Source organism: Haliotis cracherodii, unplaced genomic scaffold (assembly GCF_022045235.1).
Source record: "Haliotis cracherodii isolate W230 unplaced genomic scaffold, xgHalCrac1.p SCAF_6, whole genome shotgun sequence".
NCBI classification, from domain to species: domain Eukaryota; kingdom Metazoa; phylum Mollusca; class Gastropoda; order Lepetellida; family Haliotidae; genus Haliotis; species Haliotis cracherodii.
Genome location: NW_027266319.1, coordinates 23,719,630 through 23,732,977, shown reverse-complemented (window position 1 = coordinate 23,732,977; position 13,348 = coordinate 23,719,630). Strand labels below are relative to the sequence as shown.

The 13,348-nt window shown below is 37.2% G+C and overlaps 1 protein-coding gene across 1 annotated transcript in view; it reads right to left on the bottom strand.

Annotated features, from left to right (window-relative positions):
• Positions 1-8,020: 8,020 nt before the first annotated feature.
• Positions 8,021-13,348, bottom strand: part of LOC139444835 (phospholipid-transporting ATPase ABCA3-like) — a 28,587-nt gene continuing 23,259 nt past the window's right edge. The window contains exons 16-19 of the mRNA XM_071225814.1: positions 12,639-13,138; positions 11,985-12,172; positions 10,218-10,388; positions 8,021-9,980 (exon numbers count right to left, since the gene is read on the bottom strand). Of these exons, the coding sequence (XP_071081915.1) occupies positions 9,518-9,980; positions 10,218-10,388; positions 11,985-12,172; positions 12,639-13,138 (1,322 nt within the window). The 3' untranslated portion in view covers positions 8,021-9,517. The remainder of the gene's footprint in view (positions 9,981-10,217; positions 10,389-11,984; positions 12,173-12,638; positions 13,139-13,348) is intronic.

Here is a 13,348-nt window from a genome sequence, read left to right as displayed (position 1 = left end):
CACAATAACCATGTGAGGCGAGAAGAAGCAACGAGTACGGTACACGGCGAGCCCAGCGAAACGAGCCATCCCTACTTTTGAATGGCTTGCCCTCATCTGGCCTACACCTTATATTGCCTACACCTCATATGGCCTTCGCTAAATACAAATGGTTACTTCCAAGCCCCTGTTGTGTAGAATGGTACTGTTCATTAACCCATTAATGACTTCATTCATTCATATTAAATTATGACCTGAGTACATGGGCCTTTGAACTAATGATGTAGTGCTAATGTTATAAAACATGAAAATGATGGATATAAATGTACAGTGCTGTGATAATACATGTGTATTTATGATATTTGATGTTGTAAAAACATTGGAGTTGTGAAGATAAATGTACAGTGCTGTGATAATACATGTGTATTTATGATATTTGATGTTGTAAAAACATTGGAGTTGTGAAGATAAATGTACAGTGCTGTGATAATACATGTGTATTTATGATATTTGATGTTGTAAAAACATTGGAGTTGTGAAGATAAATGTACAGTGCTGTGATAATACATGTGTATTTATGATATTTGATGTTGTAAAAACATTGGAGTTGTGAAGATAAATGTACAGTGCTGTGATAATACATGTGTATTTATGATATTTGATGTTGTGAAAACATTGGAGTTGTGAAGATAAACGTACAGTGCTGTGATAATACATGTGTATTTATGATATTTGATGTTGTGAAAACATTGGAGTTGTGAAGATAAATGTACAGTGCTGTGATAATACATGTGTATTTATGATATTTGATGTTGTGAAAACATTGGAGCTGTGAAGATAAATGTACAGTGCTATGATAATACATGTGTATTTATGATATTTGATGTTGTGAAAACATTGGAGTTGTGAAGATAAATGTACAGTGCTGTGATAATACATGTGTATTTATGATATTTGATGTTGTGAAAACATTTGAGTTGTGAAGATGATCTCATATACAAAATGAAATAACAGTATCAAAAGTCATTTACATTCTTTGTTATCTTATTGGAAGTCCATTTTACTTACGGGTTAAGGGTATAAGTGTGGTGTGCACTCATCCATAAATTTGATTTGATAGTAGTATAGGCGATATGAGGTGTAGGCCAGATGAGGACAGGCCTTTTGAATGGAACATCCCAACCGTAGAGTCACGAATACCTGTCGGGTGAATGACGCTTTGTTGAGTGAGTGAGTGAGTTTGGTTTAACGCAGCTTTAACATGATCCAGTTATATCGCGGCGTGTCAGCTTAATGTGGGAGGAAAGCCCGAAGTGATATAGAGGATTAACCACTGTGTTCTACAAATATTTGCATTTTAATACCCTTGTAATTTTACATTGTTATTTTACTGCGACAGTTACCTCCAAACTTTATTCTTTTGTTATTTTAACAGATTAGAAGTTAAGACTTACGGACAATAGGTAATTTGAAATTAACATTTTGTTCTTTTTATCTTCATGAAAACAAGACATAATAATAACTATGTATTTTAGTGATCTGTTCAAATGTGATTTTTTTGTGTAAAAAGTATTCCAATTAAAATTAGACATTGCTAATGTAAAGAAATGAGGTTTATGGTAAAATGTTATAAGAGGACCTCTTGTTGGTCATTTCTTCGTCACCCATAAATTTGAATTTTCTTTACTTACCATGTTCTGAAAATTTACGCATTAGAATAATTTAAGGTCTCTGATTAAAATAGCGACACAGCTTTCCACTCCCAGGCAGCAAATTAGATTATGTGAAAAACATAAACCACTGTAAACCTTGTTATGGGAGAAATAGAGGATTAACCACTGTGTTCGGTTGTTACCGAAAATCTACACACTCGTGATTAATCTGGAAACGGTCAATCTTTGCACCGGTCATGAGACGCCTGTAACATCAAGTATATTTCAAACTTATCTGCGATACCTACATCCTTGAATTCCTCATACATTTTAGAATCAAATGACCAATGGTCTTTGTCACCAATACAAAGTGGCTAGATGCAATTAAGCCAAATAATTTAGGTGTGAAAACGAACGCTGTGCTCGAAAAACTGCAAATGGTTGAAATGTAAACAAAGCAAAATTCAGATTTTACACAGTGTAGCATATTCTCCTATTTTGAGCTATCCATTCGTCTATTTGTTCAAGATATTGGCTCAACATTTTCAGAATATGCATGGGAAGAGAATCGTAGGAAGAATTAGGGAATTTCAAATAGATACATTGCAATGATTTGATATTTTCAACAGAAGTTGTCAAAGTTACCGTTCTGGTTGACGCCATGACTGACGCAAAATCACGAACAAAGACAACGGTATTTATCGGAATTTCTGACTATTTCCGTTTGTTTCAATGAAAATTATGACAACAAATAACAGTACATAGATTGTCAGAATGTTTCTGATTACTTACATGTCACATTTATGTTTATACGATCCCAGAATCAACGAAAGTCCCCTCATACAATCCCGCGTACTGTTGAAAGTGTACACGCCAATTTGTAAAAGTGGGCCACAGGTAGTGATGTCATACGTCAACATTGTTGTACATATTTGGTAATTTCTTTGAGGTGGAGGTCCTTGAATGAGAGTGCACACGATCACTGTATCATGCTGTAAATTGGGTAAAAATCTCAAAACCGACAAATTTTCTGATATCAACTTGCAAAAATTAAAGTGTCCCTAATATAATTTTTCTCTTGATATTAGAGAATATGATACTTGAGAAGTACTTTCTAGTTCAATGCAGTGCAGTGATGTGTTTAATCAATTAGAAAATAATTAATGAATTAGCCTAATTCGCTAGGACATTCAACTCCGTTACAGATCACAAAATGGAAAGTAATTGTAATAGCACTATGCTGCTTGGAAATATAAAATCATATTCAGCAATTAGCTTTAAGTGTGAATACAATTCAGTGTTAATACAAATGGAAACTGGCTAAATAAAATGTATGATTGGACATTTGTAAGTGCTCGCTCCATATTTCAAAAGTTTGCCTAGACAACAAAGTCATTTACATGAAAGACGGTATCCAAAATATAGTATTTTTCATCTTTTGTCACAACATATATTATCATTAATCCTAATCTAAAGTTAAAACTCATAAAAACAACAAGGTTTTTCGTCAGTTGTCAAAAGAAGTCATCTTTTTAAAAAATCCTGACGTAACAGAGTTGAGTTTGTTGTAACAGAGTTGTAACTCATATATTTTGTTATTGCTCTGTAGCATAAAATAACAACCTTTTCATCCCTTTTGAGATGAAATGTGAAAATACATGCACTGTGTTGTGTTACTTGTCAGAACTTTGGTACTCATGGTTTATAAGCCAGTTACTGCAGTAATGGCATACAAAAGTGGGTCTACTAAATTACTAATGTTCAACCCTTTGTATAGACGTTGAAATAAATAAGCACAAAGTTGCTTAAAATGCCATTTTAGATCACTATAATATAGTTGCAAAACTTCACAATTGTAAAGATCAAATTCCAGATCAATCGTATCATCAACACTGTCAGAAAATATGTTGTTTATACATGCATAATGAAATTGCTTTCTGCAGCCAAAACACAATAGTCAGGCACTCCCATCAATGTAAAAGACAACAGTTCTATCTTCAATAATTAGTCCAGTGTCTGAAAGAGCGCTATCAATAGTATCAAATCCACATTTTGCACAGGCCCTAGCATCTTGTTCATCAGAAACATCAGAGCAGTCTGAGTGACTATTTTAAAAAAAAAGTTTTTATAACAGACTGTGGGAAAATTATTTGTCAGGCATAGGGTTAAAATAAAATAAAATATTCTTGAAGAACAAAGCTATGTACTGACAATAACTATCGAAATTGTGCAGATGCACATATTTTTCCTCTCCGTTACACTGTACAGCATTACAGAGTTGAGTGTAACAGAGTTGAGAAACCTTACTATATATGGCTCATATCCCACCATGATTTGCTTTTTATGGAAATTAAAATACTCACTGCTAACATGGTCTTACTAACCAATTTCTCTTGGAAAAGTGAAGGAAATTAGAATGAGATATAGATCTATAGACAGTGTGACAGAGTTGAGGCTTAGAAAACATACTGTACTTAACAGACATATCTTGATGTCATTTGCTTGAACATTGTACATAAATGTGGCATCTATCTATCACCAGCAGTTGATCTTCATACACATGTTGCCAAATGAGGAAGCGTATGAGAGTTATCTCCCATAGCACAGTTATTTTTTTAGTATTGGTACGTTGTAACGAAGTTGAGTGCCTTTTGAGGGACTTCTTTTTTTCCTAATTTATTTTTTTTCAATTAGGTTTTAGATAATAATGATAGGATACGTGTAATTAATGTTCATTTGAGAGTCTGAAAAACCAAATTAATTACATTTTTATAATATTTAGATATAGATTAGGTATTATTTTTTATTCTGGTCCAGCTGAGGGACAGCCATGTTTTTAGTAAATCCAGAAAATATTTGCTTATAAACAAACAAATATTAACTTGAAAGTACATTTTTTTAGCATTTTACATTTGAAGAAAGGTAATCTACTTGTGAATAGTCTTGAAAAGGAAATCAAATATTTTAAAATACATTTCTGCAAACAAACTACTGATGTACAGGTCAAGTGGGAAATTGTTACGGTGTTGAGATTTTCACCCGTTTACAGTTTCAGTTATGATGTATATTTTGCATGTCTTTTTTAAAAAATTCACACAATTAATTTCACTTTGGATATTTGTCAATGTTCAAAATGAAATCATACGTACATATAGGCCACAACATGTATGAACGAACCTTTGATAATCTCCTGTTTGTTTGAACATTGTTTACATAACAATGTGATAGGTTTATAGTGTCGACTACGATATTTCTTTCCTTTGGACAAGTGTTACAAGATGAAGTGTAAATGTAACTGTAGCATGTACGTATTTCTTGGGATGTGTAATAAGTCAATATTATAAGTTCATATAACCAACGTCCATGAATAGCCGTTTCATTTTATTTTATAACTAAAACTGAATATATTACTTTAACAAAATGGATAATATTTTTCGGTAAAATATATGCACACATTCCTGAAATGTCTTGGTCTTGGATTTGTCTTTTATGTCGTTGGATACAGAGAACAGTGATATCTAACGATTCGCCAGGTGCGCGTTAATCACAAACAATTTACAAATTATTCCTCTCGTTTTGCATTATATAATCAATGGTTACATCATTTTTTCAATATTGTGATCACAGGATAGTAAACAGTTTACTTTATTTCTCCAGGAATTGTAAAATGTATAAAGTAAAAAAACATCCCATGTACCCCGTTGGTTCAAACGTATACGATTATCCTGATAATTCTATACCAAAAGAGCTTTCTTTGCATCTTTTATTGTGTAAGAAAAAATAACATAATCATGAACAAATATATGTCCAATATTGAATATAATTTTGGTTGTTTTGAAATATTCTTTTGGGAATTTCATTACGTAAGCTGATGCCAAACAGGTGCGTGTCTTGTCCAATTAAGATACACGATAAACTATCTAATTGTTTACATATTCAAGACATTATTTACTTGGTGAGAGCAGTCATTTTATGTTGTGTCGAAAAAGCGTCAAATTCCGTTCCACACATCGAGATTTTCCATACCATGAACGAAAATTAGGGGAGATATATATTAATCAAAATACCAGTGTCGTCTTTTTCCGACGTTATCAAAGACATAAAACCAACCATGACGTCAAAAGGAATCGTGTTATTTTTAGGGTATTTCATTACATTTGGTGATAAGGCTTGTGCTCCATTAATAATGATGCAACATTAGTCAAATTACACTTACACAATCAGGAGAATGTTGGAATGTAAGGACTAAGTTATAGCTTAGATAAGGCCATCCATTTCTCTATTACCTCCTTTTTATGAAGTACGATTTCATCATTTCTTATGGGTATATTTTATAACTAAACGTGTACAGTTTCAATATCGATATTTGTGTTGGAATAGTTTGGTTCCTCCTGAACAAAACACCACGAAAATATTTTGTCCGTTCTCACAGCTAATTCTCACCAAGTGACCTGAGTTACAACAAAGTAGAGCTAAGCAAAGCGGAGTTATGCCCCCTTTTCTTTGTACGTGTGTTCGTCATTTACGGCATGCTATATTTGGAATTGAATGTATGTCGTTATACATACGCATATAACTCCATTTGATATGTAGTTATGTCGTTCATATATTAGGCAGTATTTTGTTCGCTCACAGTTTCCGTAAAGCTTCTTAATAAACAAAATTTGTCGCACAGTACTTTTATCGGTGTATGATAAAAAGCGGAGAAATTTACTGTTTTTCAACGCAGAATAAATTCTCGGACAACACTTAGGAGTGTCTTTTTTAAAAACCGTTTTGATATTTAAAGTTAAATTTACACCATCAAATAGGAAATTTAACATTCTCCACTTCTGCGTAATTTTATAGCTAGAGGTAGATCCAGTGCCGCGTGAGCGCAATTCTCGCACAACCTTCACTTTTCCGATCTTAGGAAAATGTGTGTCAGAAAAAAAACTCGGCATCCAGAAGGTAAACAAGAAACAAACAAACAAAAAACGTGTGGGGGGACCAATGCAGTAGTACCATGTGACGCTAGCAGAGACCTCACAAACGAGGGAAAGGATTTCTGAGCGTCATATGTACACATTATCTGTATAGTGGGTGAATTTGGTTTACGCCGCTTTGAACAGTTATTTATTTATTTATTATTTATTTCAGTTATATCACGGTGTGTCCGCTTAATTAGGGAGGAAAGCCCGAAGTGATTGAGGTCTCATGATCACGAGCACGGGTATGGTGATTACAAACCTGGAAATATAATCGGGGCGAACCGTGATTCGAACCCACGACCATAGATTTCTGACTGGGCCAACCCTGTCCCCACATTATCTGTATATAATGACCAGTAAATACTATGAAGCAGTTCCGTCGAAGTCACATGGAGTGCGCGTCAATATCAAAATGTTTGGCTTATCGATAAAGCTCGGGTAATCGATTTACACTTCCGATTGTAAGATATGATAGTATTCTATGACTTTGTTGCAGTGTACTACGGCCATTCTGCTGGTGTAATCGCCGGGTCTCAGGCGGAATAAAATATTAATACTGAACACTCACAGTGAGTGAGTATGGTTTTACGCCGCTTTTAGCAATGTCGCGGCGGGTAATGTAACACTAGAAATGGACTTTACACATTATACCCATGTGGGGAACCAAACCAAGGTCCCTCAGCGTGACGAGCGAACGCTTCAACCACTAGGCTACCCAACCTCGCCTGAACACCGACAAGGGTTGTCAAATCTAACTCATTCACTCACCACTATCATATGTTGTATGTGGATCGTAGAAATGAGAACTTCAAGTCCTTTGGATGCGTCTTTGAGTTTTTACCGTCTGTGAAAAACCTCCCTCTCCTATGGGCTAGTATTCTCAGACACAGTAACACATCGAACCATCCTTTGAAAAAATGACTTGATACAGTGTTCCTGGATAAAAGGAAACACTGATTATTAATCAAGGAATCAATTCGAGACATGTCAACAGTAAAGCTTTTCAGGTTCCATAACATACCCCGGATTAGATTTCATATATCCAGAGCTGAAGCTCTCATATATCAAATTTATTTTCCGACGTCTCAATTCGTATAATCAGAAATAGAAATAATCAGTGTAGAAATTCGACATATCCAGAATGAAACTCGGTGTATATCAAGAAAATCTGAGATATCACGAATTGGTTTTGAGATATTTACAAATAATTATCAAAATGAGAATTTTTTTCCATATAAAATTGTAATAAATGGCTTTTTCTCACCAAATAGCATCGTTGTCTCTATGACTGACTTACAAAAGTTGATATTATCATCTGTGACACAGTGTCCCCATTGTCTTAGTAGTGCGTCTAACTGTGTGCTTGAGATCTATACAAGACTTCTATTTGGGGCTGTTTTACAGTACAAAGGTGTTTGTGTTATCCTACTAGTTTTATGTAAATATCTGTGGAATCTTATTATCATATAATCCTTCAATTCCAGCTCCTGAAAATAATATCAAATATGAAAATTAATCTTCTAGTCACAATATGGCTGAAATAATTCCGGGGTGAATATACATTTAAATTCACACCACTCACTGAATGGCGAAAAATACATTTTTGGTGTCCCCTCATGGAATAATGCTAAAAACGCCGTACAAAATAACTAATTGAAACAGAAAATGAAATAGAATTGATAGGTGATAATGGGGAAAATTAACGCTATTAAAAGCAAAACAGTAGGTGCCATATTTACTGCAGCATTAAAAAAATGATATTCCATAAAAATAATACATATGTACAATCATTAAAATGAACGTCGTTATGTTCCTAACACTGACACAACGACATCTGATAATCTTCCGGATAAATCTGGAATCACATGCAAACACTTGCTTCCCTTATTAAATGTTCTGTTTTACTGTCTGTCAATAATGCTATATTTATACATACACATTAGTAATGTAACCAAACCAGACACACATCACATACAGTTAAAACACTGTTGTGTCGATCTTTAATCTGTTGAACTTACGCTTATCTCGCACTAAAACATTGGTCCTTGCGTATCCCTTCTTTATTTATCATTTTCGGTTGTGCCGAACCTCTGATAACGCGAAGTATTTACGTGTCCCTTCAATTTCGACACAACGGTGTTTGACTGTATTTTAAACAATCAAGTCGGGTATATGTAGATACGTAGTAAATAAATAGAACATAAATATTTTTACCATTAACATTTTATCATGAACATGTTTGTTTAAGAGTTCTCAAGATTGTTCGCGCTGTGGCTAAACAGTGCGACCACAGCAGTTAAAGCCGTGTGCAGGTGATCAGTTATGCGATGCAAAAGGATAATCTTAAATAACCTTTGGAGTGTTATAAATGCCTTTAAGAGCGCACGGCGACCTCGTGAGCTGAAATCCATCTCTTAGCTGTGCAAACTTACTTCCATATTCATGCCGGGGCATGACTCAACGTAAATCAACGTTAAAGAGCGGGAGATCGCTTTGTGGAATGTGACCTAGGATCGTGTATTGTAGGTTCGAATCTTGATCTCGGAGTATGGTGCTTAGTTTGTCTCCAAGCCCGTGCTCGTGGTTTAACCCAAGTGTTAAATGTCTGTGACCTCAGATATAGCTGAAATACTAATCAATATCAGTCACCTACTCTGGTAATGCCTTTGAAAGTTCGTTTTTCAGCAGCCGTGTGATGAAAAAAATGTGATATTTGGGGTTGTCTTCACATCCCCTGCGCCAAGACTAGTTCCACACAAGATATGATTATAAACAGAGGTGATGTCAAAATAAAAACACGTTAAGTTCACAGCATACGAACAGAATACATATATCACACACTGACAAGTTCTTTAACGTATTCATATTACAGGTAAGGAACTGTAATCAAAGCCGTGAGAATAAACCGTCAATGCTTCAGCAACAACTGAAACAGCAATCGCAACAACAGCAACACATTGTTCTACAGAAACCTTTGGGAGGTTTTTCTTTTGGTGGTACCTGTTGTCGTGTAAATGAGAGAAACACTTGCTCCAGTGTTGTCTGATGGACGGAATAGTCCTCAACACAATATGTCCCCTTGGCCTGTTCCATGGACGTGAACACCTGGGCCAGACTCACGGAGGTGTCGGGCACCTGGAAGTGGGCGTAGCCCTGGTGGTCGTCAAACACCTGAGTCTGGGGGTATATGGACATGATAAAGTCAACCAGGGGTTGGGTTGGTGCGGTGTTTTGACCGTCGGGGAGCATGGCCATTCTAGCTATCAGGGTGTACCCTTGACCAAACTTGTTCTTGAGATGCTGAGGCGCTCCCAGGCAGACAAACCTTCCATTCACCATTATGGCGATTTTTGTGCACAGGGCGTCACATTCCTCCATGCTGAAAATGAGATCATCAGTGTCAAACATATCGGTACTACTCATAAGATATGCTTTTTTAAGTTATATTTTTACAACCCTCTGCTCAGGGAAAGTACTATAAATGAATGTATCTGATCCAACTTATTGGCAGTTAGCTGCCAGTTCATTCGCAGTCACTTGTGAAATCAAATACAAACATAACTAAATGTTCTACCCATGTGTCGATCAACTTATCTTTAACAAAAACAAGTCGTACCTGTGAGACGTGAGCACGAGGGTCCTGCCGCACTCCCGGACCTTTGACAGGACGTTCCAGAGCTGCCGCCTGGCCTTGGGGTCCATCCCTGTGGACGGCTCATCCAGCATGATGAAGGCCGGGTCTCCAACCAGAGCGATGGCAGTGCTCAGCTTACGCTTGTTACCACCACTGGAATATGAAAACTATCATTAGTGGCCTAAAGATTGACTTTATCTGTCAAGCTCAACCTTATCAGTACTCGTAGTTCCGATTAATATTTCCGTCAAAGAAAGTCTTCTATGTATTCCATCCCCTGGGATATAACTGCCATTTGCCAGGATGACCGCGAGAAAATACGAGGAAATTCGCGACCGGTGACGACCTTTGCCACAAACACAACCTGGACATGGTCAGTGTGCAGGAGACTCTAACGGGTGACAGGGACAGGCAAGAAATCCTGCATCCGATTCTTGTACCAAACATGGGGCATTCTTGGGCGTAAGATACAGAAACTGGAAGGCAGCATATGTCTCAGTGGAGGCATTAAGAGGGCACACGGCGGTCACAGGAGGTCATTTAAGTGTCTTTTGAGCATAATTGTACCAGCCACAACTGTCTGGGGCACCCTTCAGCTCCTCGCCTAAGTAACATACCAATGTGTCTCTAATACACACAGTGAAATGTCCACTAGTGTTATGAATACCGCTTCCAATAAAGTCACGCCATTGTTAGTGAGTCAAGACTTCACTGGCCATTGTGAACTAGAATTTCAACAAGTACAACTGAAGCAACCATAGGTCATTATGCACAATTATGGAGCAATTATATATCAATCATAACAAAATAGAAAGAACACGGTATAAGGGGCCTTTACAAGTAATTATAATAGTTATCAGATGTGGTCATATGCTTAGGAATAAAACTTTGTTCAATTCAACAACTGAATGCCAAATGATGTTAATTTAAATGTTAAAAGGACTGATTTTAGTGGTTTACGGGAAGTGTTTTTTTCCAAATATTTAAACATGTATGTCTGTAAGTCTTTGACCCAAATCGTCTTTTATAGGAGATGAATATAATCAATGAACAACATAAGAATATACATGTAGTACATAAATTATCTTGGGTCACACATTTGGTCTTTTTCACTAATATTAGCCATACCACGGACCTATATATGCCATTATGTCTGATAATTTATATATATTTTTAAGTTTTTCGCAACGTTTAAAACAAAAATGTCCTTTATCCTCTTTCATCTTTTAACGGTGTTTTTTTACAAAATATGAACGACTTGGGTTCAGAGTCAGTCATCGGACCCTGGTCCGTCTGAGGTATTTAACTCTGCACAGACTCCAGACACTCTGGGGTGATCTCAGCTCAGTCCCAAGTCACTCATTTCTGTTTGGACAGTGACAGATATCAGAGTCAGTGTTTCCAGCGAGTGGTAATATAACATAGTAATATACTAGTATTTGGTCGGTCAGTTCATTTCGACGAGTAGATTTTACGAAACTGACCTTCTCCATGCGGAGATATCGGAGTCAGTGTTTCCAGCGAGTGGTAATATAACATATTAATATACTAGTATTTGGTCGGTCAGTTCATTTCGACGAGTACATTTTACGAAACTGACCTTCTCCATGCGGTCGCCATGCCTTTGAAGCATATGGCCCAGTCGGACCAAACTACTCCGTGTGTCTACCGGAACTTTCCAAACCAAGTCATATTTGTTCCGGGCAATAGCCGGTACATGCCACGTAACGGAAACGCCAGTTTACATACCTGTATTCCTGTGTTGGAATGTCTGCATAGCTGTGCAGCATCATGATGTCCAGCAGTTTGGTGCACACGTCGGAGACGCTGCCCTCCGGAACACCACGTAGCCGGGCGTACATGGCGAGGGTCTCTCGTCCTGTCATCTGGTCAATCAGGGCATCAAACTGGGGACAGTAGCCCATGTTCTCCTGCACCTGTAGTCAAGGATAAGGATTCAATGCTTTAAAGGAACCCATGATTGCCATACGAACCAATTAACTAAAGATCAAACCATCTGAATATGGATCCTGGCTATGTCCTAAAGGATCGTGCTTTAAACCACTGGTGTGTCTGAGATATTGCTATGGTAGCCTAATTGTTTAAGCGCTGGCCCGAAAATGAACAATGTGTTAAACCAATGCTTCATGTCCCGCAGTAATGTGCCTTGAAAATCCCTAAACGAGACGTGGCTTTAAACAAGCACCCAGAGCTTATTACAAGATAATAAGTCATGACTATAAGAACCACAGCTAGAATAATTTTTCACAATACCTGACTGCAATTAGCGTTGCTGTAACTTTGGAAATAACTAAACATGGACAAAATATACACCGTGTAAACACTGAATTGTCAATAATAAAGACTGATCATGGTATTTATTACAATGTTGACCGAAAGTACCTTCTTAGACTGATTCCTAACATCATGTTTCCACAGAAAGGCATTTCCACCCGTCACCATCACTTCTCCCGTCATCATCCTGAACGTTGTCGTCTTCCCGGCACCATTCTGACCCAGCAGACCAAAACACTCCTTCTCGGCTATGCCAATATTCAGATGATCTACGGCCACAACTTCCCCGAATCTCTTGTACAGATTCTTCAGGACAATAGCATCAGAGGAACCGGAAGCTGGGTCTATGCTATTGATGCGTCGGCGCTCAGTAGACACGTCACTGTCTTCCGGAAATAGACCTTCGATATACTGTTCCCCGTCCTCCTGCACATCGTGTCGCCCACTGCAATACGCAATCTTCTGCGGAATTTGGTAGTCAATCATTAAAATGACAGACATGTAAAAGAATCCATGTAGGACCAGCATGAATATGAAGCGTCCAATTCCTGGCAATTCCCACTGAAGAAAATTGTCTGAAAATACCAAACAGTTGTTGCCGCAGGTATCTGAAAGTAAAAACCAAAAGGGTATCTGAATCTGACACCTCCCCGAGCTACAAGTCATAAATATAATATAAAACGTCACTTGCCTTCTTCATGAGGGGGTACGGGTGCCCTAGTCGTCTAATGCGCGGCAATTCGATGTGCAGAGTTACGTCCTTTGGGCACGCCATAAACCTATGATTGTGGGTTCGAATCCCGGTTCGCCCTTATTAT